Source organism: Epinephelus lanceolatus, chromosome 14 (genome assembly GCF_041903045.1).
Source record: "Epinephelus lanceolatus isolate andai-2023 chromosome 14, ASM4190304v1, whole genome shotgun sequence".
Taxonomy (NCBI): domain Eukaryota; kingdom Metazoa; phylum Chordata; class Actinopteri; order Perciformes; family Serranidae; genus Epinephelus; species Epinephelus lanceolatus.
The window spans coordinates 27,446,896-27,472,809 of record NC_135747.1 but is presented as its reverse complement, the minus strand read 5'-3'; the positions used below and the strand labels follow the sequence as shown (position 1 = coordinate 27,472,809).

The 25,914-nt window shown below is 40.4% G+C and overlaps 1 protein-coding gene across 4 annotated transcripts in view; it reads right to left on the bottom strand.

Moving 5' to 3' along the window:
- Positions 1-23,021: 23,021 nt before the first annotated feature.
- Positions 23,022-25,914, bottom strand: part of myo16 (myosin XVI) — a 141,248-nt gene continuing 138,355 nt past the window's right edge. For 3 of the 4 annotated variants that reach the window (XM_033617373.2, XM_078174548.1, XM_033617372.2), the window contains exon 35: positions 23,022-24,585. In XM_033617373.2, coding sequence (XP_033473264.1) covers positions 24,415-24,585 — 171 coding nt within the window. In that variant the 3' untranslated portion in view covers positions 23,022-24,414. The remainder of the gene's footprint in view (positions 24,586-25,914) is intronic. The other variant, XR_004501212.2, reaches the window with a different exon arrangement.

Below are 25,914 nucleotides of genomic sequence, written 5' to 3'. Positions count from 1 at the left end.
TATCATTAAAAATGTCTTCAGATATTATGTCATCCAAATATCATAAAATAAAGTCACGGTGTAGTACGTCATCACTCATTGTTAGTTTGAGCAAGCTCTCCCCCCTGGCTCCAGGAGGAGGCCCCGGTGTCCCCATACAGGGCAAGGTACTCTGCTCATGAAAGGTCCGTTTCATCGAGATCTTTGAATCGCTCTCAGTCTGGTCCCTCCCCCGGGACCACTTTGCCTTGGGAGACCCTACCAGGGGCCTATAAGCCCCAGACAACACAGCTCCCAGGTTCACAGGGACACTCAAACTCCTCCACCACATTAAGGTGGCGATTCTCGGAGGAGGTGTGTGTGTGTGTGTGTGTGTGTGTGTGTGTGTGCATGTGTGTGTGTGTGTGTGTGTGTGTACACATAGACATTATTCCAGCAGACATTCTGACTTCTAACAAGTGAAAAAGTCTGTAGGAAAGGGTCAGTTTCATCGAGGTCTTTGAATCGCTCTTAGTCGCTCTTGAATTCCAGGATTCCATTCATATTTTTTAAATTTTAGTGTTTATTATTGACATGAACATTACCATTCACTACTGACATGATAAACAAATAAATAAATAAATTCATTATTTATTATAAATGAACACATAAATAATTAAATAATTAAATATATGATGCTTTACAATGAAACTTTGCCAGGAAAAAGTCATAGTATAGTATGTGATAAAAAAGAGTCTTAGTATAGTATGTGATAAAAAAAGTCATAGTATAGTATGTGATAAAAAAAAAATCATAGTATAGTATGTGATAAAAAGGTCATAGTATAGTATGTGATAAAAAAAAGTCATAGTATAGTATGTGATAAAAAAAGTCATAGTATAGTATGTCATAAAAAAGTCATAGTATAGTATGTGATAAAAAGGTCATAGTATAGTATGTGATAAAAAAAAGTCTTAGTATAGTATGTGATAAAAAAAAGTCGTAGTATAGTATGTGATAAAAAAGTCATAGTATAGTATGTGATAAAAAAGTCATAGTATAGTATGTGATAAAAAAGAGTCTTAGTATAGTATGTGATAAAAAAAGTCATAGTATAGTATGTGATAAAAAAAGTCATAGTATAGTATGTGATAAAAAAGAGTCTTAGTATAGTATGTGATAAAAAAAGTCATAGTATAGTATGTGATAAAAAAAGTCATAGTATAGTATGTCATAAAAAAGTCATAGTATAGTATGTGATAAAAAAAAGTCGTAGTATAGTATGTGATAAAAAAGTCATAGTATAGTATGTGATAAAAAAGTCATAGTATAGTATGTGATAAAAAAGAGTCTTAGTATAGTATGTGATAAAAAAGTCATAGTATAGTATGTGATAAAAAAAAGTCATAGTATAGTATGTGATAAAAAAAGTCATAGTAGAGTATGTGATAAAAAAAAGTCATAGTATAGTATGTGATAAAAAATCATAGTATAGTATGTGATAAAAAAATCATAGTATAGTATGTGATAAAAAAAAGTCATAATATAGTATGTGATAAAAAGTCATAGTATAGTATGTGATAAAAAAAAGTCTTAGTATAGTATGTGATAAAAAAAGTCATAGTATAGTATGTGATAAAAAAAGTCTTAGTATAGTATGTGATAAAAAGTCATAGTATAGTATGTGATAAAAAAGTCATCGTATAGTATGTGATAAAAAGGTCATAGTATAGTATGTGATAAAAAGTCATAGTATAGTATGTGATAAAAAAAGTCATAGTATAGTATGTGATAAAAAAAGTATTAGTATAGTATGTGATAAAAAGTCATAGTATAGTATGTGATAAAAAAGTCATAGTATAGTATGTGATAAAAAAGTCATAGTATAGTATGTGATAAAAAAAAGTATTAGTATAGTATGTGATAAAAAGTCATAGTATAGTATGTGATAAAAAAGTCATAGTATAGTATGTGATAAAAAAGTCATAGTATAGTATGTGATAAAAAAAGTATTAGTATAGTATGTGATAAAAAGTCATAGTATAGTATGTGATAAAAAAGTCATAGTATAGTATGTGATAAAAAAAGTCATAGTATAGTATGTGATAAAAAAAGTATTAGTATAGTATGTGATAAAAAGGTCATAGTATAGTATGTGATAAAAAAGTCATCGTATAGTATGTGATAAAAAGGTCAAAGTATAGTATGTGATAAAAAAAAGTCATAGTATAGTAAAAAAGTCATAGTATAGAATGTGATAAAAAAGTCATAGTATAGTATGTCATCAAAATGTCATTAAAAACGTCATAGTATAGTACTAGTGCAGTAAGTAAGCATATTTAACTTGGTTATGGTTAGAAAAAGATCATACCTGGTTTAGTTGCACAAACATGACTGCAAATGTCCCAAAATCTTGTTAAAAATACCCAATTTGGCACCACAAACACGACTGAAAATGTCCTGATGTCACGTTAAAAATACCTGCATTTGTCGCCACAAACATGGCTGGAAACGTCCTGACGACATGTTTAAAATACCTGCTTTTGTTGCCACAAACCCGACTGAAAATGACCTGATGTCTTGTTAAAAGTCCCCAGTTTTGTCACCATAAGCATTGTTGGAAATGTCCTGATGTCTTGTTAAAAATATCTAGTTTAGTTACCACAAATGCGGCCGAAAATCTCTTGAAGCCTGGTTTAAAGTACCCAATATTGTCACCTCAAACATGACTGAAAATGTCCTGAAGCTGAAATAATATGTATGAAACATGCAAATGTAATGTATTGGTGGTTTGCTGTAAACAACAATGGCAACATTTTCCTCTGGCTGGAACAGCTGAATTCTGTTGAGGGCAGCGGAGGAGTTAATTCAATACAGAAACAATCCAGTAAAAGTGAAATCTTACAGGTCTGATCTCAAACTGTCATTATGACTTTCACAAAAAAGTTAATCAGTCATTTATTCAAGCATGAGACCAACATGTACAATTGTCAGCACATTTACGTAACAAAGTGCGTGTCTGAGAGGGGTTATACATAAACAGAGAGTACTGCATGCAAACACAGCAAACATTTTAATGCTTTTAGGAATGTGGCTTTGGGCCCAGAAACTAGCCACAATGTTTTTACTGCAAATGGGAGCTCAGCATATTATTGCCATGCTAGTTATGCAGTTGAATGTGGAGGAGCTGCTGTGTGAGTGGTGGGGCTCTCCTAGGTGAGAGCAAGCCTCTGTTAGCACTGCATACACACTGTACAGTCAGGAGCCAGCAAACACTAACCTCCTGTCAGTCTCTCTTCATACTCACCTTCAAGCTTCCAGGACAGGAGGTGATTTGTTTGCTCGTTATATGACCACTATGACTTCTTCATTCTGAACGACGGGCAGGTGTCCATTCATTCCTGGTAACTGGAAAATAAAAATGTGCACCTATGATGCAGGTGTTTCTCTCAGGCGGTTTTCTCAATTTCAGGAGTATCAGGTCCAGACATTGTCCAGAGTTGCCTTTTCTCACCAGGATGTTCTCATACACTGTTTGTATGTTTTTTTTACGAAAAGTTATGCACAAAAATGTTATTTATATCCCACGTATTCACGAACCAGTTGGGATGGTGGATGGGTCACAAAATATAGGACTTTCACCCAGGAGACTGGTGTTTGGAACCATGTGAAACCAAGTGAACTTTCAGTCATAAACCTAATCTACTTAAAACTCCGCAGAGAAAGGCTCCACCACCTGGGTTCATATCAGGAACCCTCTTGCTGTAAGGTGACAATGCTTACCACTGCACCACCGTGCCACCCCTGTGTGGAGTTCGCATGTTCTCTCTGTGTCAGTGTGAGTTTTCAGCTTCCTCCCACAATCCAGAGAGATGCAGGTTAGGTTAACTGGAGACTCTAAATTTTCCGTAGGTGTGAATGTGTGTGTGAATGGTTGTCTGTCTATGAGTCAGCTCTGTGATAGTCTGGTGACCTGTCCAGGGTGTACCCACCTCTTGCCCAATGTCAGCTGGGATAGGCTCCAGCAACCCTGCAACACTTAACAGGAAAAGCAGTTACGGGAAATGAATAAATAATCTACTTAACTTGCCTAACCCTAAAGACGCTTAACCATGTTTCTTTTCCTAAATCCAACCAAAGTAGCTCTACTTTCGTAAACCTAAATTTCATAACTTAAGTACGTAACTTTATGTTAAATATGTAATGTCATTCATAGGGTGCTAATGCGTTTGATATACAAATGTTGTGTGTGCATTTTTGTAAGATATCATTTAAACTATTATAACTTGGTCATAAAACACACCTTTGCATTAGCACGCTATTTCATCACTATAAAAAGATGTAAGGAAAACATTTGTCTGTGCATTGCCAAGGAAAACCTTGAGAGAGGACAGGTGCTACTCCTCAAGCCATTCAGCATTATGCAGACCTTAATGCACATTACGCAAACCAAGGACACATGTTGTACAGAAAGTCAGTGTCATAATTCCAGAAATCCCCCATCAAACAAACATGGGTAAATTCTCTATACTGACATGAGAGATCGCTATTTACTTCTTGTTTCCCACGGAGAGTCAGTATTGGCTTCTTTTAACCATGACTGCAAACTTCCCCCTGACATTAACCATGTAGTTTTTGTGCCTCAGCTAAACAAATAATGTCGTCTTGACAATAGGGGTTGTTAGTCACAAAACGCTTACACTGGTTGTTTTGGAAGGCGATGACAAAAAACAGATTTAATTGTTTAGTTTGAAGGACCTAATTAGCCTCTATATTGAAAACAGTAACAGCGTAATAGTTAAATTGTGACCACCTGCTTGTTGCACAGTTTAGGTTCCCTAACGACCATTGTTGCTATACTACTCTTTTGTGTTCCCTGTAAACATGACACCAATTACATGATGGTGCTATCCTTACCACTCAACACTCGACACGGGTGGTGGCTATGGCAAAGCACAGACATAGACAAGTCATAGTAGACCTTGTTTGAACCCGCAGTTGGATTCACAAAATACATGTTTGATACGCTGTCTTGTGCACTGTGGAGCAGAAGTTGTTAAAAAGTCTGGCTTGCAAAACAAAGAGACACTCATGCTAATTGCCACTGCAAGTGAGCATTCACACAACTGCCAACTGTGATGTTTAACAATTATTTTATTGTGTCTTTCTGAGCAATTTCACACATAAGTGGAAGCCTCCGAGCTGCAGATATTTAATATTTCACTTAAACTAGAAGAGAAACTCTCAAAGGTTTTAAAATGCTTGCACATTTACTGTAGATCTGAAATGTGCTTTTCAGATTTTCATTCCTCTCCAACCCCCCGTCATCTTGTATGATCCCCACCAGATGGGTTGTAACCTCTATAAAGTGCAACAATTTCATTCAAGCTCACTCATTAATGCTTAGCGCTAGCAGATCTATCTTTGTGTTACATTTTTTAATAATTCTTATATGCATATAATACCGCAAATCCAACACAAGTATTTAATCCTAATGCTTTTTTCCTATGCCAATACCCTAAAGAGCAGGCATCACAATGTGACAGAAATTAGATGAGGATTGGGAAGACTGGGTAGAGCTTGAATATGTGTGTGTGTGTGTGTGTGTGTGTGTCTGCATGTGACACCTGCCTGAGCCCTGTGCTATGCCGGCTGTATACTAATACGTAGATCTAGAGGGGATATGCTGATTAGGATCAGACCACTGTGATAGGAGGAGGAGATAAGAACCCTCAACTGGGAGGACTTGCACTGGAAAAGTACCAGTACCCATACACTCGCAAAGACAGTGACTGAATGTTTGACTGGATGACTACACGGACAAGCATTTTTAGTACATGCCTGCTATGCTGCATTGTATGCAAATATTGTGCCAATGCCGCAAACGTGTCGAGGGAGTTGTGAACGCATGCAGCAATGTGTAAATGTGGGCAGCGACATTTGTTAATGTGTTCTCAGTCTTGTAAACACAGCGAGTTCTACATGTACATGTATAAAAGTCTGTTCTGGTGGCCTTGCAGTGTTAAGCTCCTTGCACTGCAAATCTCAAATTATCTAGACTTTACCCAGAGGAGCTTTATGTGAGAATGCAAATGTCCAAATCAGTTGGATTGGGCATAACAGACTTTATCATGCCAACTCCCTGGTACAAAAACCGTGTAATGTCCACTTGAGCCCATGTGTGAATACAACAGGTAATTATCAGGAGGATTCAAAGTGAATACTGGGACTTCTGTCAGTAAGGGTTGAAGATGAAATCATCAGACAAATTTAAGGAACAGCCAAATGTTTATGACCAAATCAAGAACTGGCTATGGGCCATGGTGTAATCCCCATCATGTCCTGCCTTACTCTCATTGAAAGCGGGCACTTGGGCAGTAAATTGCGGCGTCAGACACTGATGAAGAAAGCCATCCTTTAACGTCTGCATGATATGTGGCTGGTCACCGCCGTGATACTTTAAAGGCACTCGGCAGCATCAGGGGGAAACACGGCTGGACAAGAACAAAAGTTAAGGTGGTGAAAGTTCAAGTAGGGTGTGTGGGACAGGTGGGACAGGTGGTGGATGGGTCCAACAAACACTGACCTTCACATAAGAGAGTGGCGTTCGTGTCTTGTTAGATTCCAAACCCTGTTCTTTTTTCCTAAACCCAACCACATGCGTTAGTTGTTGGAGGCAAAAAAAAAAAACATCAATTCGTATTGTTGTACTGACGTAGTGCTTTTATTTTGAAAGAGACTGTATGTAAACGTTAAATTTCCAGTGAAAACGGAAGTGTATTTTGAAAGAAGACAATGCAGGTAACAGAAAGAACTTGACACGGTGTCCCAGAACGTCAACAATCAACACACCCAGGGTACCTTTCACGTCATATCTGGATGTTGAAAGTCCATGACCAAGCATGATAATATGTGGCAAGGTTGGAGTGAGGATAACCCTAACCCTAACCCTTCCCAGGTGTCACCCTTCACCTGAACGAAATTTCCAGTTGGTGATGGCGCTTCTGACGCAGACAATTTTCTGTTGTGTGCTCCAAATGTGAAAGAGAACTCTGGACCTGATTCTCTGGACATTGTCTGTAGTTCATATGAGAAAATGGCTTAAGATTCAACTTCAGCATCCCCAATTAAAATTCAGTCTGCTGCATGTCGACACCTTGTCTGTCTCCTATTACAATTACAAATTGTACAAAAATAATCAGTCTCATTTCCAAAGTAGCACCCTCAGGCCGTTAATTGCCTCTAAGCAGCTACACCCATTAACAACATGTATTATTTAAATAATATCTATAATTTAAACCAGTCACCCAAAATGTTCCATAATTATGGAGCTATGTATTCAAATTGGATATATAACCATGCATACCCCCCCCCCCCCCCCCCCCCCCCAAACACACACACACACACAAACACAGAACCAACAATACTGATTAGCGTGTATGCGTACACATGTGTCTTTGTGCAGTTGTCAGGTCTTAACCCTTAATTTTCTTGACAGGCAATAAATGCAGATGGCCTGTGGGTGACTCAAAGGTAAATCAGGATGGACCAAGCGTCTCATTGTAGCACCTCCTTTTTCACCCATACAGAAGTGCCAGCCGTGCTAATTAAATTACTTATACCTCTTAAAGTAGGGCAATTATGAGATTTAATTGGTTGGCGAGTGGTTGATTAGATAGTTAACCAATGCTTGATTAAAAAAGTGCTACAGCACTACACAATGCTACTCATTCACTCTGGGGGGAGGGTCAGCGTGAGTGGTAGGCAGATCTTTTAGAATAAACACAGGTCTATGTATATATGTAGGATCAAAAGAAAATGGCAGGGTGGTTTCCTCTCTCCATTTGTCACTGTTTCTTCCTCAGATGTTAAGTGTATAAATTGTCTGGGGTTTGCTCTAATCTTTCATTTTACTGCAGACAGCAAAGACAAATGAGGGAAGAAAGCCTGGCTACCACACAAAGGCAAGGCTCGGGAGACGAAGCCGAGAAACTTCGGACACTTTCCCTCTTGACCAGACTGTGTTACTCGCTGAGCATTTACATATTCCTGATATTTTTACTGCATAAATGTCTCTCTCTTCTGAATTCAAAGAATGCATAATTAATCTTACCTCCAAATGTACAGATCCAGGGAATCGATCTGTATTTCCACACGCCAATACTGAGTACACATACAAGCTGGGACTGGGCATATGGAATTCTCTTTTACTACTCTCTTCAAAGGCGTATAGACCATGGTATAGAGTACCATATGTTTGCTACTGGGAGCAGCGTGGGTTGTTAATGTAAACATGACATACAGCAAAGAGAGATCCTTGGAGAGCTGGCCCGGGGGAGGAAAGCAGCATTGCAGCACAATGGTTACGCTGCACTGACAAGGCCTCCCGTTGCCAAGGAAACGATAGAGGTTATTGACATAATTTCCAGAGAGTTCCCAGGAATCCTACAGTGGCATAATTTTGTCAATTTCCTTGATGCCTCTGTGGTGTAGACAGGCAACAAAGGCACCTGATGTACGGAAGCAAAAAAAAAAACAAAAAAACAAAGAGATAAAAGTATTAGAACTGTAACAGCCACTGGATACTTAATAATGAAATTTAAACAACACTGAATTCATCTGAATTCATAGCACTGAAAACCATTTCTGCTCTTTAAAAATAAAATTTGAAATTTCCAAATTTTCATTTTTTAAAGCTGAATTTAAATATATAATTTTTCAAGGTTCACAAATTCAGATCCAAAATTTCAAGTGGCAAATTAAAAAAAAAATACAAATACAAATAATGATAATAAATAAATAATAAAATGAGGTTGCTTATATTTGAATGGTCAAATTCAGATCCAAAAATTCAAGTTGAGAATTTTAAATAGCAACATTTGGACTACACAGCCTATCCTGTCCTTTGTAGCCAGATGTTGCTACTTTAAAAAAAATTTCTATGTAAATTTTTGGATTATAATTCAGGGTTCAAGGTTTTTTTTAAATTGCAAATTAAAATTTTTCATATTTTGATTTTAAAGAGGCGAATTGGTTGTCAAAGTGAAATATTTCCATGCTATAAATTCATTGGTATTTAAATTCAAATATTATAAGTATGTTAAAGCAGTATCACACGAGAGGGAGTGATGTTGTACTGTGATATCGTCACGGCTGTGATTTGGTCATAGGCACGAGGCCGCTGGCCAAGTCACAATCACAGCCGTGACGATATCACAATATAACATCACGAGCTCGAGTGTGATATTGCTTTTATTTAACAGTTCAACAGTTAAATAAGCAAGGCTGATTAAGAAATGTTGAAAAATGAGGACAAAATAGATAATTTAAGCATTTTATTTGTCTTCCGCCAACAAAAATAGTTCCCTAAGGACTCCGCTGTCACCGTTGCTATGTAACGCAGACATGGTGCGCCAGGCACTTACTCTTTATACACATTTATCTGCACGTTTCCATTAATTGTGCAGCCGGTGAAATAAGTCTCTGGTGACTGCATGGTGGACTTTCATTTCACAGGCACAGCCAACTCTGCCTTCTGATCTGACAGTATGGTGCTTTTCTCCAAGTCATTGAGCTCCGCTGATGAAACACTGACAAACCTGGATGTGTGCTCAGATGGATTCAGCTTCTCCTCTCCCTCATCTTCCTCTGATGACCATTCATAGTTCAATTCAAAACTTATTTTAGGAAATAAATCCATATTTTTGGCTGTTTGACAGTGGATGAATTAATTAGCCTACAACGCAACTGCTGACCTAACTGACACTAACCGTCAGTTTTGATTTGATTGTTGATTGCAATCAGCTGTGAGGCGGAGTGATACATACACAGTGAAATAACCGTGATGTTGTACTCCAATATCGTCACGGTTTTACTGTCTCTCGACCAATCAGATTGCAGGGCCGGAACTAACTGTTGTATAATATATATTACATTTTTATATTTTAAGGATAATATCCAGTGGTGGTTATGATTTAAATCCCTTTGTCCCTTATTTGCTTCGATACTGATGCTATATCTATACCTATAGCTTTTATCATTATATATAACATATAGAAGCACTGTTAGATGGGTAGTTGAGATCTGTGTTTTGCACCACACAGGTCTGTCATATGTCTGTAGCTACATTACAGACAGGCACAATTACACCTAATTACTGTTTCCCCATGATCCCCTATGAGTACCCTACCCGACAGTAATGTATGTGTATATGTGCACGCCCCCGTCTATGTGAGTGAAAAAGTGCGTCTCGGTCCGTCTGACCCTGTCAGCAATATGGAGCCTTGTTAATTGCCATGTTAATTAGCTTTATCATCAAAGACCGCCTCAGTGTCTGCTGATCTGCTGACTGTTGGGTAAAAGGGGAATGTAAAGGGGATGATTTCACTGGCTGTCGGCTGGATTCAAGGAGGGTGGAACAGACGAGATTCATCTTCTGTTACTGATCTGCTGTCAATGATTTATCACTTTGTTTTCCTTTTCTAAAAGCATATGAGCACGGCATCATTGTGGTTCTACATCAAGACAGATAGCAAGAGGGTTTACTGGTTGTTTATCAAGTTCAGATGGGGGAAGGAATTTTGATGGTGGGTATGTCAGGAGTGCATGTTTGTTGAGCTATTGACACAATACTTACCTCTGCATGGAGGCTGATGAGAACAGTGTTTGTCAGGGGTTTGGTCAGAGGGGTAAGTAATGAAGTATCTCAAATACCATAAACTGCAGAGGGAAATGTACTCCTTTACCCATACAATTATCTTTGGTTACAAGGTTGTTTTTCGGTGATTTGAAGGCAGTGGAGCAAGCTGAAAAACACAACAGACCTATTATTAACCTTATAACCTATAGACCTTACAGAATGACATGCCATTGTTCCGACGACGCAAAGTTTCGAAGCCCCATTAATCAGAAACATTTCGCATTAGACCAATATCCCATTTCACCAACAGCTCATTATCCCCAAAACAAATGCACATTGCTCCTAAGTCCTGTTTCTCTTAAAATACACACTCCCTGCAATTAGTTTTAGTTTCCACAGCAGTGTTTCAGCCACTGAACCCCAGTGTTTTTCACCAACTTGTCCCTGCTTTTCCAGCAGCATTTTTGCCACCAACTGTGGGTATTTTAAGCCAAAACATGATCCTTTTCGAACCATCGCCATGTGTCTTTGTGCCTAAATCTAACCACACCTTCACCACAGCCTTGCAACATATCTGTGGTTTAGAGAAATGTATAGTATGAACATTTTTTTCTGATGATTGGGTTGTCCAACAATGGAGCAGTAGTTTTGGGGAAACGGCAGTTCAGAGCAATGAGAGTTTGTTCTTTGGATAATCGGCTGTAGAAGAAATGGGGCATTTTTTATAATAACTGGGCTTCTGAATTTTGGGCCGTTTGCAGCCCTGTAACATTGTTTCGGCAAAAAGGTTTGCAAACAGTTTCCTGTTCATGCATCCAGCAGACACCAAGTAACATGAGCATTTATTTAAAGTTGTTGGCCACCTGAAAACTAAGTCTAATATGCATTATTCAATACTCACCCTATCTCTGCTTAGGTCTCCATTAACTCCAGAGAAAAATATCTGGCATTTAGCAGCTAGTCATTGTTCCACTATGTTCTACCTGTTGGTTACCAACTTTGTTTGGTGCTGGGCAGGTAGAGTTTATCACAGCTTTTTTTTTTTTTTTTTTTTTTTTTTGCCAAAAACACCTTCCTGTTGTGGATGGAAACAAGGTTGATGAGAGCAAAAACAAAACAATGAAAACACTTAGAGCTAAGAAGAAATACAAAGTTGGATGATAATGCTCTGTTACTACTATTGATTTTTTTCATATCACACATAGTCTTGAGCCATTGTTTGTATGTTATATTGTGCAGCTTTAAAAATATTCGGACACGTTCACCAATATCTTTCTAAGATTTTTCTTACATTTTTAAACTGCATGATTGTTCGCACCTGTCATTGTATAACGATGAATCCCATTGTTCTTGTAAGTTGAAAGTGCGTGCCAGCTGATCCCTAATTAGCACATGTAAACCCCCAACAATTCCCCATACAAGAGCATACAACTATAGGGCCGTGCGCACACACAGAAACTGAAACAGAAGAAGAAACGCTGAGATTACATTAAAGTCATGAGTGCCCAAACAAAAGTCTGAAAAACAAAAAAAACTTCAACAGTTCGAAAGTGAGGCACTCCTGCCAAAAGTGAACACAAAATGAGCTCACATATTTAGTCGCGTCATTAGTGGATATAAGATATTACAAAACATGCATTGGATGCCAGAAATACACGTTAATCGATCACCAGACTCACAAACCTTACTTGTTACAATCGCACAACTTCACAGGACTGAGGACAGTGATGAACGCCACGGTGCTTTTAAAGGGACAGTGTGTAATATTTGGCATGGTTTATTGTCAATCTGAATCTGAATCTGAATATTCTACCCATTAATATGTTTATACAAGTATATAATCGCTATAAAATAAAATTCGTTTGGTTTTCGTAGCCTTATAATTATGCTTTTGTATATATATATATATATATATATATATAGCAAGGGCCTTGCTTTAGAGAGGTCGCCATCTTGCGCCGCCATGTATGTACAGCAGACTGAGCGGACAATCCAGCCAGCCAGAGAACGTGTTTTGCGTGTATAAATGAACCAACGAAGACAGCGGAAGGAAAGAAGAAGGAGGAGGAAACAGCAGAGAGTGTTAGTAGTTCGTCGATAGAGTAGTGAAAAGTTTTTTTTAGTTATAAAGTTTGCGAATGGACCACACTTACCACGCAACAGGAGAGAATGAACCCGAACTGTCATCTGCGAGGAAAAGAAGACGCAACTTCACTCCTTGTGATGCACTCTCTGCAGCGCTTTTCCTCCTGATGATATATCTCCCCAACGATGGTAGCAGTAGCACCGAATCCCATTCTGTGCATTCAGTCTCTCTTCTCACCCGCTCAGCATCAAACACATGGAGTTCCTCATCTGTATGCTCCGGCTCAAACAGGTATGGCTCTGGGTCTGTGTCCGCTACAAGAAACTCTTCAAAATTGCGTTCAAAGTCGTCCATTGCAACTACTATAGTCCGGAGATATTGCTAGGCTAAATAAACAGCTGAGCTGTGTTTACCAGCTACGCTGTCAGTCAGTCAGTGTGTGGGCTGGAGATTGGTGGAGCAGAGAGGGGAGGGGGTGTCCACTCAGTATGGTAAACGAGTATGTGTGTATGAAGTGTGTCTGTTACGCTAGAAGAGTCAGAGTTTGGGACGGAGTCTTTTACCCCCTGGAGTGTTACCGGAGTTTTTGGAGTGTTCAATTAAATGGGCCTTTTTCCCGAACGCTCCTCTGGTCTCCTGCTCGTGAGGGATTCATTACAATATCGTAACATGGTTTAGATTTCTAAATAAATATTCACCTCGTCGCTAGATAGACCTACTCCTGAAAAACTCGTGTGCAAAGCTCTTTGTCCCTACGAGGCCACCGTCATTTACCCGACGGGAGTGGTGAGCGAGTGAGCCCTGCAATCTAGAATTTGACCACTGATGTCACTGTTTCCAACCCATTTTACACACTGGCCCTTCAAAGAAGTGCATGTGTGTTCGAGAGAGAAGGTGGAAGGTGGACTATTGCACATGTTTTTGTAAGTTAATAATAATTCATGGAGCCCCTAAAGTTTTGAGAAGTGATTTCTTTTAAATAATTAAGATTTTAAAAATATTATTAAACATGGCGGGACAAAATGTGCGTAAGAGTGCTTTTTAGTGTGCTTAGATTCTGTTCTAACCCATGGACAAATTCCAGAGTCTTTGTAAGAACTGCATAAGAGGGTTTTTCAGTAAGGTTAGCAATTTCACCACTGAGAGTGTGTTTATCGGCTGTCTGGGTGCAAGAGTCTCTGCTTGTGTGAGTTTATGTCTAATCTGGTGCTTCAAAGGCTGATCGGATGTGATGGATGTGTCTGAAGAGACAGACCTCAAAGTCGTTAATTGAAAATTGAGACAGTTGTGAGATGATGTTATTGATTTTCGCACTCTCAGCGAGGAGTATACGGAAGTCCGTGCCATTGCAAGAAATGGGTGAAGAGGTGATGAGGGAACAACAGTAGGGTCAAAGGAGGATAGAGAAAATGGGATCGTGGGTGGAGGAGGAGGAGCAGAGCAGGCAAAAGAAGCAGAGACGGGGATCATGAGGTTAGGGTAGGCAGTAAAATGGGGTAGAAAGACAGACATTATGTGGCCTTTAAATTCTTGGAAAAGAGCTACCATCTTTGCAGCTCAGTATATGTTATGAGCATAACCCTAAACCTCTGGCTACCATAAAGCAGATGAAGGCTCACAGCAACCCTTCTAACATGTGCCTTTTCTTCACAGCATCGATCAGGTTCGAGCAAGCCAGTCCCCAGGCTGTTTATAAGTCAACATAAACCCACAAACCTACAACCAGTGCTCAAGGAATCAATAGAGGTGGGAATTGTGTTTACTCCTGTGTTTCATGGCCTTTGAAATGTCTCAGATGGAGGGGCTCTCGCAGCTTTCATCTTCTTCCTCTCTCTCGCTGTTCTCTCTTTGTCAAACACACACAAACATATGGACACAAAGACAAACAGTACTATATGTCAGTCTGTCTCTGGTGACTTTGTAAAGGCGGTTTGTAGTCCGAAACCAGCACATGTGATCAATACTTTGCCTTTTCATTCTCATTGTGCATGCCACATACAGTAGTTCCCTCTTTCCCAACACCCCCACCCACTCTGTTGGGCAACATGGTCTGTGCTCCAGAGGAACAATAACAAGCTGGGTTTAATCCAGCATGAGATGATGCAAACATTTTATGCAAACACTGACAAATAGCCTACATTTGTCAGAATGGCAAGGCTCCAGAATGCTGCGAATGGGAACTTTGTGTTCAGTTCAAATGAACACAGACATGTAAGCACAACCAAAAAAACACCTCTTGTTACAAAGGCACCCTTCTTCTTATGGCCATATACAACAAAAACAGAAGTTGCTTTTACACTGCCTGTTCAAGGCGGGAATTTCACGCCATTTTTCCACCTCACTGTTCCTCATAAAAGGTACAATCGCAGAATGGGGGGACAAATTTATCTTGCCTTTTTAGCCTGCAGTGGAGGTACAGCAGCAGATCTGCACCTGTGTAAAGGGAATGCCTGCAGGATCAGGAACATGGCGGGTCAGGTGTGATGTACCATTGCAGAACTTCACAGTTTAAAAATTCTATATTTACGCATTATAGTCTATACACCCCACAAAATGTTATGCTAACTCTCTGCCTCAGTAGTTAGCCAGGCATGCTAACGTTTACAGCCTGTGTTAGAGCAAATAGATACCCTATTTAATCAATTCACACATCTTAGGTCCAAAGCTTGGCTGTCTATGCCTAGTTACAGTTGCTAAGCTATGAGTAGACAATTGCTGTTTGGGGGAGGGGTTTAGTAAATGGTCAGCTCAAGGAAAGGTGCTTTCTGCTGTCTGCTGCTATTATACTGAAGGGTGTCTGCCACCATCTCCTTTAGCTTCTTTCACAGCTTTCGTCTTGACCGTCCGCCCTTCAGCCAAACACTGTTTATATAGTCACAGTACACACCTGGGTGCAAACTGCTCCCTAAAGTGGCCCTGAGGGAGTGATGGAGACCAAAGAGAATCAGGAGAAAACGGGGATGTATGGCAAAGGTGACCACAGTTAGTGTCGTAAATGGAGGGCTGAGAGGAAGGGGATGTGTGTTTGATTCAGGCCTTATTGCTGTAGCATCGGGGGGCAGCTTGGTTCAAATTACCTCTGGCCATTTACCCCCTCCTTCTGTGTAATGGTGGACCTTTTCAACCTAGAAGGAATGACAGAGTGGCCCCTTTGCCATAGTGGTGGGAATGAATTAGGTGGTGGTGGTGATGGTGGCGGGTTGGATTTAGATTAATGGTCGACACATGTAAGGGAACGCCATCACTGTCCCTGTGTTAACACCTTTAGGGGACTTTTATAAAAATACGTAAATAAATAAATAGAAGTTGTTTGAATGGAAGCATTGTGAGTACTCTACAACAATGCAGATGAATAATGGGAAAACTCACACACCCTCACCACAGTCTTTTAAGTTTGTTATTCGCATTACAGAAAATGTGCGAAAATACACACACTGATGGTTATCCTGCAGCTATGTTTGGAAAATACCTTAATTCTGAGAATATCAGGGGTTTAAGCAAAGATATATTGCAGAAAAATTTCAATTTGATCAGCAAAAATCAGTCAAGGAAAGGAAACCACACTGTACTGTGATGGGACACACAACATTTATATTGATATGAGGTTATATCATCATGCTGCACCTGCACCTTTTATTAGACCTAAACAAACAGTGTTTTACAAAAGAAATAAACACAAAATGTGATAGCTGCATCTGTAGTGCAAGTAGGACATGGATGGTAGATGACTGAGTAAAAAAAAAAAAGTGTAAATAGCTAATAAAACCAAAGCAAACTAGACGATGTGCAGCCCAGGAGAGCGACCTGGAAGAAGCACAGGTTGAAACAGCCCTGGGGGATGCCTTGCAGGTGCCAACACATTAGACTAACGACCCCCACCTCTGTCTGCAGACTCATGCCAACGGCAAGAGGGGATTACGTTTTCCTCCTCCCAGTATGTTACACACTGAATCTGGTGAAATATAAATGAATCCCTTGGAGGTGTAGTTTTCAAAAAACATTAAAATGGTGGAAAAGTAGAAATAGTAGAAGTAAAATAAGTTAAAGATAGGTGTGGCCTGTGTAGATAGACATGGTGGATCAAATAATCCAGGGAAAAAAAGAACATAACCTCTCTGATGATAATTACATTAGATGAGCTTGTTTCTCCCTGCAGCACTTCAGTCATCCATATATTCATCTGCATTCATAAACCAGGTATCTGCGAGAGCTGTGCAATGTCAGTGGCTCATCTGTGAGTCTCATGTGTGTGTAACATACACAAAATATTTATTGTGATATGTTTTTGAGCTTGTACAGAACAAATTGCACCCAGTGAGTCTCCCTCACTGTATTACCCAACCAGTTTTACTGCTACAGCCTGAAGCACATTCTTTCAAACATGCACTGATGGTATTAGTAATAAATATTCACACTTGCTGAGCTCTTCTGGTGCCTACGATCAGTGTGCTGATGGATGAGCTCATATATAGTAAATGTATGTTTATCACAGAGTGGAGCTACATGTTGGTCAGTGCTTTAAACATCTGAGTTTCATAAGGAGTCTTAGAGATTCACTTAAGGTTGAGCAGCTGCACAGTCCGTTTGTTGATAGTATTAGATTACTTATTTTTGGAAGCCTATGTTGCATGAGTATGCTATTTTATGAAAGAATATACTGGAAGAGCTACACCTAAAATTCCTTGAATATACCCTGTGTAAATTGTGTGAACATTTTTAGCTTTTTAATTTAGGGATGCAAGAATCCCCAACACGACTAGAAGACATGGAAGTCTTGATGAAATGAGATGAACTGTAGCTTTATGCACCAGATGATGATCACATTTTGTTTAAATGGCAAGAATGCGTGCGAGGTGATTCATGCTGGTGCAATGCTTTAATTTGTCAGTATTGTGTGTTGTTTATTTTATACTATGTGAACACATCCATCCATCCATTTGCATCTGCTTATCAGGGGTTGGGTCACAGGGGCAGCAGGCCAAGCAAAGCACCCCAGACGTCCCTCTCCCCAGCAACGCTTTCCAGCTCCTCCTGGGGGAATGTCAAAGCATGTAGGCCAGATGAGATATGTAATCCCTCTGGTGTGTCTTGGGTCTGCCCCGGGGCTTTCTACCAGTGGGACGTGCCCAGAACACCTCTAACAGGAGGCACCCAGGAAGCATCCTGAACAACCTCAACTGACCCCTTTCAACGCAAAGCAGCAGCTCTACTCCGAGCTCCCTCTGGATGTCCGAGCTCTTTACCCTATCTCTAAGGCTGAGCCCAGCCATGACCATAGGTGAGGGTTGGGACGTAGATGGACCAGTAAATCGAAAGCTTTGCATTCTGGCTCAACTCCCTCTTCACCATCACTGCAGATGCCATACCAAACCGCCAATCCTTCTCACGCTCCATTCTACCCTCACTCGTGAACAAGACCCTGAGATACTTGAACTCCCTCACTTGTGGTAGTAGCTCTCTCAAGAAGACCTTGATGGAACCGCATATTTGGACTTTGAGCACCTGTACCGGTATGGGGACATCGGGGCACCCCCCAGAGCTAGAATTGGAGGGGATCTCGCCAGCAAGCATCTGGTGGCCGGGCCTGAATACAGAAAATGGAGCCGTTGCCCAGTGGGCCCACCACCTGCAAGGACAGGAATCAGGGTTCAGTGCATTGTGTGCCAGGCGGTAGGTGGGGGCGGGTGTGCTGATCTCTGGTGTCGCGGTTGTAACAGAGAATCTGAAATTCAAAAAACAAAACAAAAAACGCCTTGGCGCTTGCAGTTTCATGAAAAAAGTTCAGTAATATTCTCATCTATCCTCTTTATCACTTCTTTAACATATCTATCAATAGCAAAGTCTGTCCATCTTCACACTTTTTTTTTTTTTGATCTCTGATCAAACAGTGACGACTGCTCGGGGGAAACATTCCTCTAATTTACTACAGCAGATTATTAATGTGGGAAGACACTGTTCAGTTGTTCCAGCTGACATGACTTGTGCTTGTCTTGACCTGATTCTGAAAAGTATAGTAAATAGCTGCAGGGGCAGCCTCTTCATCCTGGGAAATGTCACTCCACACTGACATTGTTATTGGGACCTGAAAATATATTAAACCTCTTAAAGGTTTGCTTCACTTAAATTACACAATTTTCTTCAGTACTACTTTCTAGTTGTATCTAGCTATATCTAGAAATCTAATAGACAAGTATCTAAAACGTGAACAAATGAAACCAAAACTGTCTATCATGGCTAGTTACCACTGTGGGAATTCACATGTAGCCTGTCACCTGTGCTGCTGCTTTCCATCATTTTAAAGCGTCTCTCACTATGTTGTAAAACATTCACGTCTGTGACGATGGTGCTCAGCAGATGCCAGTCTTCACTTGTAGGATTTTATACTTTATGCAAATACAGAGATACTTAAAGTGACACACACACGCACTGAACCACTAGTTTGTCAAGCCTCCACCAACCAGTCAAGTTACAGTTTACATCCATGCCTGCTGAGACTCATATGTAGCCATGACAATTGACAATACTTCAAACGTGGATGTTGCAGCAAAGAAGCTACAAATTCTAAAATATTGATGCATCACACTCATCTTCAACCCTTCAAACTCAGCACAGTTTTCAGGTGGACATCCAAGATTAGTGTCATGAATTTAGTATCTGACCAAATGTCTGACCCTCTGTTTCTTTGTTTTTTCACTGAATAATGGCCAGAGAGGCATTTTTGCAGAACGTTATGATGTCATCGTGAAGTTAACCTTTGACTTTTTGGACATAAAATTGTCATTACTTTATCATTATTATTCTATTAGACATTTGTTTGAAATTTTGTCGTAATTAGAGCACGAATTGTTGATTTTGTGAGGTCTGAACAACTTGAAAACATAATGCCTCCAGTGACGGCTGTCATCAGCGTGGAGGCATAAAAATGGATCAAAACTGGAGCAGAACTTGATATATCTTTATTTATTCCATATTTATTCTTCTTCGTCAAAACATGACACCTGAATTACCCACAATGCAACTCAACCGCTGACTGTTCGATTGGAGATTAAGGTGTGTTACGCTAGTAGCGCCTCAAACAGAGATGAGCAGCTACAGAGGTCTAGTAAACTCACTTCTTTGAACAAAAAAAATAAGACTGAGTTAATGAAAGGATCTGATATCTGCTACCACTGCACAAAGCATACAGACCCACATACGGTGTCCATTTTAGGACATCTTCAGGTGTCAGACTTTGGTGTCAGACCTTCAGATGAAACTACCTCAGACGAAATGGCCTCAGATAACAAAATCTCAGGCGAAACGGGCCTCAGAAAAAAAGGTCTCAGATAATAATGTAATTGTTTCCCCTTCTGATGCTGTCTTGTCTGGATGATGTTTCATGTATTCCCTGCTGATAGATCAATAAATAAATAAGCCATTTTTTTGAGTCCATTCTGTCTGTGGCCGTTTTGTCTGAGGTCTGACAGATGTTTTCCAGAGACCCGATGATTGTCATTTAAGGTCTGACACCAAACTCTGACACCTGAAGATGTCCTAAAATGGACACCGTACCCACAGTATCTCAGCTGGCCACCAATGTCGTGAGACACTGATATTTGGTTTAATTTAGGTTGTAGGCCTACCATTGCAGGACAACGTCTAATGCCAACGTCAATTTGACGTAGCGTACTGACGACAGACGACACTGACATTTTGTTAGTTTTAAGTTCTGCTGTTACGTAACCAAAATCCAGCGTCTTCCAAACACTTTATGCCAACGTCATCTTGACATTTATTTGTTAGGTATGAGGGCCAAAACCCAACTTCTGCAAAACGTCATAATAAACGTCTACACAACATCAAATTCAAACATCATTAAACATTCAAAATATAGTCAACCTGAGTCAAATGTCGTTCTCATGTCATACTGATGTAAGACTCTTATAACTACATCTGAGTCCTGGAATTGACATGCCTTATAGAGTGCCCCAGGAATGAGTCCGAAAAACCACAATAGAGTTAGCATTTTAGCACTCACGGTTCCATCATCTCCAGGTCAGTGGGTTTTCTAAATCTATTTTTGATGCCTGAAATAAGGTCTGTAGTTAAAAAAAACTTAAGAGACTTTCAAGTTTTGTTCTACGACATAAAATACGTCAGTAAATACCCAACACATTGCGTTTCGAAGCTTCTATGTTTCTTGCCAACAAGTGGTAAAATGAATCATTAATAGCCTATTATTAGCATTTTGCTTCTGGTGATTGCATTTAGGCTTCAGCAATCATCAGTGTTCTTTTGTGAAGATTATCTTGCTGAACAAAACATGTAAGTCTTATAAATGTTGGTTTGCCACAGAGCTTAAGCAATAATTCAAAAACCCAGTGGAAAAATCCCATAGGCCTTTTATCAAGAGAACCAGGGTGATGCTAACTACAGCAATACGTCATCCCTGGGGTACTCCATTGTCACACGTGCACACACACATACATTAAGACTGGCATTGACACAATTGTGCTTTATTGCTGTACAGGTACAGTACTTATAAAACATTGGGAACATAATAATTATGAAATATCACATACAATCTTTTTTTCTTTTCACAAACACATATGTATGCAGGTTAAAATATACTGTATGTCATGTACAAAAGAAAGACTACCATAAAAAAAACAACACTATGAAAGGCAGTGAGATACCCCTGTTTAGGTGCTAAAATATTGTGTCTCTCCGGACAACTATACATGGACTGGGGACAGTAAAATGGCCATTCTGCACTGGCTGTAGCACCAGAGAGCTGATCTCAGAGCAGAGGATTTTTAGATTCCTGACAAACAACAATGACTGGCCGTAACCTGGCTGCCAGAGTTTGGTAATGCTTGCGACGGACTGAGCGAGGTCATCGGGGATTGTGTGTGATGGAGCCGATGTGTGTGCGGATCGGTCCAGTTAGAGGTGGATGTCAATGTGTGGCGAGTGTTTGGATGGGAGACAGGGGACAGTGCAGTGATTCACAGTGCAGTGGGAAGCAGTTCTTCACATTGGACAACCATTTTTTTTTTTTATCTTTTCAGCATGAGCACGTTATAAAGGGCCAGGTCCAACATGTGGTCATGCAAGGTAAAAAGCACTTATATGCTTTAAGAGACAATAAAAAACAATCCATCTCCTCATTTCATGATTCCATTGAACATGATTATACACAAACCGTAACGCACATGACTAACCAGGACCCTGATCATAGTGAAGGACCAATACAGAGGCTATAAATTCTGGTTCATTGGCATTGGCAAGGTTTAGTAGCTCGATCTTTGTTCTTCTGTTTGATCACAGATATGTTTATATCCTTGTGTAAATGAGCTGAACCATACTATGATGAAAATGTTTGACACAGTTCTGCATTGCAGTGCTACTCATGCAACCCCAATTGCAGCACACAAGGTGTGAATCATGGAGCAAATCAATAGCTTATCAGAAATGCTGCATCATTATTAACTTGCTCTTAAAAAAAAAAGGAGTGCATACATAACTTCTGAAGACGATAATCACATTAAGCAGTCAGGTACACTGTTTAGATACAGGCGCATGTTCCAGTAATAAGATACACAGGGTTTCAGGCAGTGAAAGAAAACTTTGCATTTATAGATTCAGTCACACAGTCAATCGAAAAATGCAGCTCAGCTGATTCGCCGTCTCTGTTGTGAGTATCAGTGATCTCCTCTGATTCCTCTTGAATATCTGTGCACCTTCGCGCACTGACAGCAGCTGAGATTGATCCTATGATGGTGCTGCTAATTCGTAAGGCTGAATCAATCAGAAACATTGTGGGTGATCAGTGAGAATGAAAAATCAATTAGAGCTATTGATACTTTGTGGCTCTAACAATCTGGACCAATCTCCGTAGATCAAACAGCTTGTCGAGACACACCCAGCCCATTACAGAAGTCAACACGACACCACATAAACATTGTGCAATAAAACATCCATATACAATGAAAAACATCTGCCTTGCATCATAGGAACAGAACAACAGGGTCAAGAGGGGACAAAACAAATATTATTAAATAGAGTATAAAGAATTTCATAGCCATAGACAATCATTCTGAAAAAAAGATATTCACATTTTAAAATAAACCTCTTCTCTTTACCTCAGTCATTGCATCTAACCCAAGACATTCTTAAATCTCAGTTTCACCATCATAGACAGTATTATCTCATCTCTTCCTTGTCTTTCTATTCAAGTTCTGTGCTTCTCTGCTATAGTAAAAGATAAAACATACAACACTGGTTACTATTTACAAAGTGGTTGCCATGGAAACACCCGTAGAGCCGGTTTGATCCATTAGGAAGGTGGGGGGAGGGGTCAAAGAGCAGGAGGGGGGAGAGGGGGGTCTGTTTGTTTGGGTCAAGAGGGGAAAGGAGATGAAGGGAGCATGTGGAAAGGTGACGGGAGTCTGTGCGGACGCACCCACGGTGGAGGAATCTGTACAATAATTGAGTTCATCTGTGCGTGAGTTCCTGAGCTCTGCACAGTCTCCTGGACAACACCGAACACGTCACACTGTTCAGGTGTTGATGAGACACAATGAGAGTTAAAGTCGCTACTTTTCAACTTTTTTTTTCTTCTTTTTGCCATGTTCTTCTGATCTATTGAGAAATGGTCCATTAAATCACCACTGAATCAAAGTAACAGCTATGATTTGGTCGTTTATGTCAATCTGTACATATAAGGGGACTACTGTATACATCAGTTTTTATAACTATGCTTGTTAGTTTAGACGTATCTTTCACAAGTTGTGTCACTTTGGCACGGAGGTTCATGTTCACAACATGAACTATAATCCTGTCAGCTAAAGCTTTTTGATTTTAGCTTTACCTTTAAACCTTTTTCTGTTGGATCCTCTTTTCCTTGTAAAGGTTAGTGCAGTAGTTTGTATTCTGGCCAGAGGTTTTTGTCCCTCAAAGGCTGGTGGTAACAATGGGGAAGAGAAGTGCACCTTGGGATATTACTGAGGTTACCCTGACCCCTGGTTGCTCGTTGCCAGGGCCACAGTAGCACTTAAGAGCCCAAATGTGAGAGGCTAAGTGAGAGCTGTACCTGAAAAGGTCCCATGTCTAAGCCAGTACACTGATGCTAAAAACTGGAGGTGGTACGAAGGCGTCGGTTGACTTGTAAACTTCAGAGAGGTCTGAGACTCAGGGGCGGACACGCAAGCATTCATGGGAACATCACAGGGCAGCACGTCAAGTATAATCAGCACCATGTTTGGGGTGGAGCTCCTTTGTGTGCAGCAGAACAACATGATAGGTTAGTATACGGACAGACTGAAAGGGCCGTTCAATATCTGACTACTATGGAAACACTGCCAGCCTCTGATTGATGGACATCATACATTTTGTCTCAGAACTAAAAATAAATAATAATCTCACTTTCCTTTTCTTAATAAAATCTTTGATCACAAAAAAATGTTCCTCGTGAACCTCTACCGTTTCTGCATTCCATCATTTTTATATACATAAAACTTGTTACAGAGTGCTGAGCTTCTATCATACAGGTCGGGGGATCCTCCCACAGTCGAGGTCAAAGGCGCAGAGGCAGGACCTTCAGCCCAGGGACGAGGCTCACGCTTTGGGGCTTGGAGCTGTAACCTAGCCCCTGGGCACTGAGGTTACTTGGTCCACATTTAAAAACAAAAAGAGCACGAGAGGGAGGAACTTCATAGCCAATACATGTGACTGCATCACACAACTTCTGTCACGGAGAGGCCTTCCTGTTGGTCCAGAGCAGCGTGGGGGGCAGAGGTGGCGACTGAGGTGGACGGTGCTTCCAGTCACCCCGCCCCTCACACTGCACTCGCCGCCATCGCAGAAGCTCCCCAAGGGCGGCACTCTCATTCCCGTTGGACAGACGTAACCGCTGGAACACCTGGAGTGGAGATGTGGGGAGGAGAGGCGGGGCAAGCAGAGAGCAGAGTTTACATTCAAATCCCACACTAGAGTCTCCTGAATGGATTAACAGGTAGATGACAGGAAGCTGAAATGACCAGGCTGTGATTGGAGGGGAGCGTGAATGACAAGCATTGGTTTTATATAAAGAAAAAAAATATTGTCACTGCAAAGGTATCCTACAGTAGACCCAAGAGGTTTAAAGTGTCCTCTAATCATGTCTCCATCAGAGATTACCACCTACAGTGCAAGAAAAATAGGACAGTTTTGTCTGATCCATCATCTTGAAAGAGGCGGTGATTACAGCGCCGGGCTCCTGTTCTTAAAGTAGGACAGTTTTTCTCATGAATCATTCTAATAAACAACACAAGAGATGAATCTGGCGCTGGCACCAAGCCATCTCATGGCACAGCTGATACGCAGGGAAGCAGCGGGGGGAATCCCTTTTCCGACTGACAGCTTTAACAGCGGCTCATTTCCATATTCTGCCTCTGGAATCTCTTTACCTCACCTCAAAGAAGATCTTGTGAATAACGGTAGGGGGGACTGTGCAGGGAGGACATCAAGCGGCATGTGTTCTTTCAAATGCTCAGGTCAGAAAAATACAGAAAGGTGCACACACACACACACACACATCATTCTGTGTAAAGCACAGCATCAGTCATCTGCCAGCAAATACCCGGGAAAATCAATCAGATAGGGATTCCAATCTGCCTCGGACAGTGACACCAGCAACAGGAGCCAGAAACATAAAGATCAGAATAGAAGCTGGGGGTTGTGATGGTGGCAGCTGATGGACTGTTGAAGTGCAAAAAACTGCATGTTTAGAGATGAGATCTAAAGGATAAGGCTGGCAAAACTATACTCAGTATAGTCTATGCTATACTTGATAGTATAGTCAGTCCCATGAAAACACTAAGACCACAACCACACTGATATGTTGTCATTTTATTTCCGTACTCTCAAGCATTTCATCACTGTATCAGATTTAAACTCCGTCCATACTAACAGGCCAGAAAACACATATCATATGACTATTCACGTGCACCGAGCATGAGTGTGCCGATGTAAACAGGAAGCAGACTGTCTACTCTACGATTGGTTTGTCAGTCACAGAAAATACTACGAAGATGGCGAAATGTAAGACCTGAAATTTCTTTGCTTGGTCTGCTGCGGACATGGAATTGTCACTCAAGGTAACACATGAGGTGGTAAAGGCAGTGGAAGCAGTACCAGATGCATTTGCGATATCTATCCCAGGGAGGGAAAGGAAACGGAAAAATACAAGATAGATACAAGAAGGATAAAA